We start from the raw sequence: 2,562 nt of genomic DNA, 5'->3' as shown, positions 1-2,562 counted from the left end.
AAGGAAGGAAGGAAGGAAGGAAGGAAGGAAGGAAGGAAGGAAGGAAGGAAGACTCTCATATTAACAAGAACAACAGTTAACAGATTCAGATGTGGCCAACAGAAGTTATCACTGCTTCCCTTTCCTTCTGGGGAAGAGGCTGCCAGGGATATACCCAGAGGTCCTCATACATATAATTCAGAGAAAAATAACTGACTCTCTAAAGAACTGTCCTAGGAAAACCTGGGTTACAACCTTTCTCGCTAGCAGTCCCCTGGTCCCATCACTGCTTTTGATAATCTGTCTCCCTTTTAACTTCCTCCTCTAAGCTACTCTGAGTAAGGAAATTAGAACCAACCAGTTTCTTGTCTGGTTGGTAAGAAAGCAACTACTGAGGTTGTTAGGTTGGCTGTTCTCTGGCCAGCATTTTATGAAGTCAGTGTTTCCTGCTTCTTAACTAACCAGAAGGAAATTTACACACAGGAATGATCTCTTTCATTCTACACAAGGGTAATTTTAGAAACAGTGTTTTAAGACAAATAATTTCTGTACTAGATATAAAGAAAAGCCAGTAAGAAATACTCTTAGAAGCTCAATCTAACAAATGTCTGAGAGCAATAAATCCTTTATTCCAGGATACACTTAAATAAAAATGTATTCTTTAGCAGTTCTTCCTATTAAAAGAATGGAAAATTGAAACCTCTTTCCAGGTTGGTACTTACTTTTTAGCAAGGTCATATTCTTTAGCCTCATAGTACAGCTTTGCAAAATAGAATCCTTTCATTGACTTCTAAAAAAGAATTGAGAGGTTTTACTGTTTATATTTTGAAACACTACACAACTTTTTCAAAGGACAAAAATGCCCTAACAAGTATAACATTAACTTTTCCATATGAAAAGAAAAAAATGAGCTGTGCAGTGATGACGCACACCTTTAATCCCAGCACTCGGGAGGCAGAGGCAGGAGGATCTCTGTGAGTTCGATGCCAGCCTGGTCTACAAGAACTAGTTCCAGGACAGGCTCCAAAGCTACAGAAAAACCTTGTCTTGAAAAAAAAAAGAAAGAAAAGTAAAATGTTACCTGAACATACATATATATATATACTTACATATATACATATATGTATATGTATATCCTAAGAGTTAATGAATGGTTCCAAATTTTATAAATTTCATGAAAAATAAATTCAATAGTTAAAATGGGCATCAGAAGTTACAATTCAAGGCAGGTGAAGTAGTTCACACCTGTAGTCCCAAAGACTCAGGAACTGGAAATAGAAGCAAGAGGATCCTGAGTTCAAGGCCCTTCTAAGCTCAAAACCAGCTCGAGTTACAACACACACACACACACACAAAATGAAAAAAGTTTACTCAGAGAAGCTAGGGACACCTTAGCCATGTGTTACCCAGCAATCTTTTACTGCTTTCCTTGCATTACTTTACAGATAAGTAAGTACATGAAAACCAATTTTTCTGGAGAAAGGGATGTATACCAGAAATCTCTCCTTCCCCAGCCTCTGTAAGAAGCCTCCTTGGGAAAGCATTTCAGATTCATTAAAGTTCTGGACATTCCCTGGTCCATGTACTATTCACTTTAAAAACCAGTATTTTACACACGAATTTTTAAAGATTGAAATAAAATGTGGTATTTTGTTTCTTTTTTTAAAAAGGGTTATTAGCCTTAACTGGCCTGATACACGAGATGTAGAACCAGGACAGCCTAAGATCCACCTGCTTCGACTTCCCATGTACTGGGATTACAGGTACATACCACACCTGACTTTGAAATATCTGGGACTGGAGAGATGGCTCAGTGGTTAAGAGCACTGACTACTCTTCCAGAGGTCCTGAGTTCAAGTCCCAGAAACCACATGGGGACTCACAATATAAAGAAATCTGGTGCCCTCTTCTGGCCTGCTGGCATACATGTGCAAGCAGAACACTGTATAGATAATAAATACATCTTTTTAAAAAAAGGAAAAGGAAATAAAATCTGAATTCTTGAAATAAACCTATTTCATACCCTGGATCTTTACTACTATAAACTGCCAAGTCCAGAACACAGCTTCACACAAGATATGATCTGCAGGCAGAGAAAAGGCTGAGCAGTGAAGAGGAGCACCACATGGCAGCTCTCCACCTCTGTAACTACAGTTCCAGGGATCCAACACCCTCTTCTGACCTCCATGGGCATCAAGCACACAAGTGACACACATACATACATGCAGGCAAAACACTCACACACATAAAAGAGAATCGTTGCCAATGGCTTTGGATACGCCAGTATTCAGAGACTTTTGGTTTATGAAGGGAGAGGCAATCTTCCTCTTTCTATGAAGGGATAATTTAGCTATATGAAATGTTGCTAACAGAACTGGTTCAGACATTTGTGGGACTTAATAGCTTAACTCTGCTACTGACAAGCTGTCTCAGTAATTACCCTTTGAAAGGGGGCTTTGGGAACTATCTGGTGTCTGAGCTAATGAACTTCAATAGTATAAATTCTGATACTTATACGCCTTTAATCCCAGCACTCGGGAGGCAGAGGCAGGCGGATCTCTGTGAGTTCGAGACCAGCCTGGT

General features: G+C 39.3%; 1 protein-coding gene across 1 annotated transcript in view; it reads right to left on the bottom strand.

Annotated features, from left to right (window-relative positions):
* Positions 1–2,562, bottom strand: part of LOC101991354 (E3 SUMO-protein ligase RanBP2) — a 61,079-nt gene that overhangs the window by 49,254 nt on the left and 9,263 nt on the right. The window contains exon 2 of the mRNA XM_005371547.2: positions 702–769. Within this exon, the coding sequence (XP_005371604.1) occupies positions 702–769 (68 nt within the window). The remainder of the gene's footprint in view (positions 1–701; positions 770–2,562) is intronic.

The sequence above is a fragment of the Microtus ochrogaster genome, unplaced genomic scaffold (genome assembly GCF_000317375.1).
Source record: "Microtus ochrogaster isolate Prairie Vole_2 unplaced genomic scaffold, MicOch1.0 UNK113, whole genome shotgun sequence".
Taxonomy (NCBI): domain Eukaryota; kingdom Metazoa; phylum Chordata; class Mammalia; order Rodentia; family Cricetidae; genus Microtus; species Microtus ochrogaster.
This window is presented reverse-complemented; position numbering and strand designations above follow the sequence as displayed.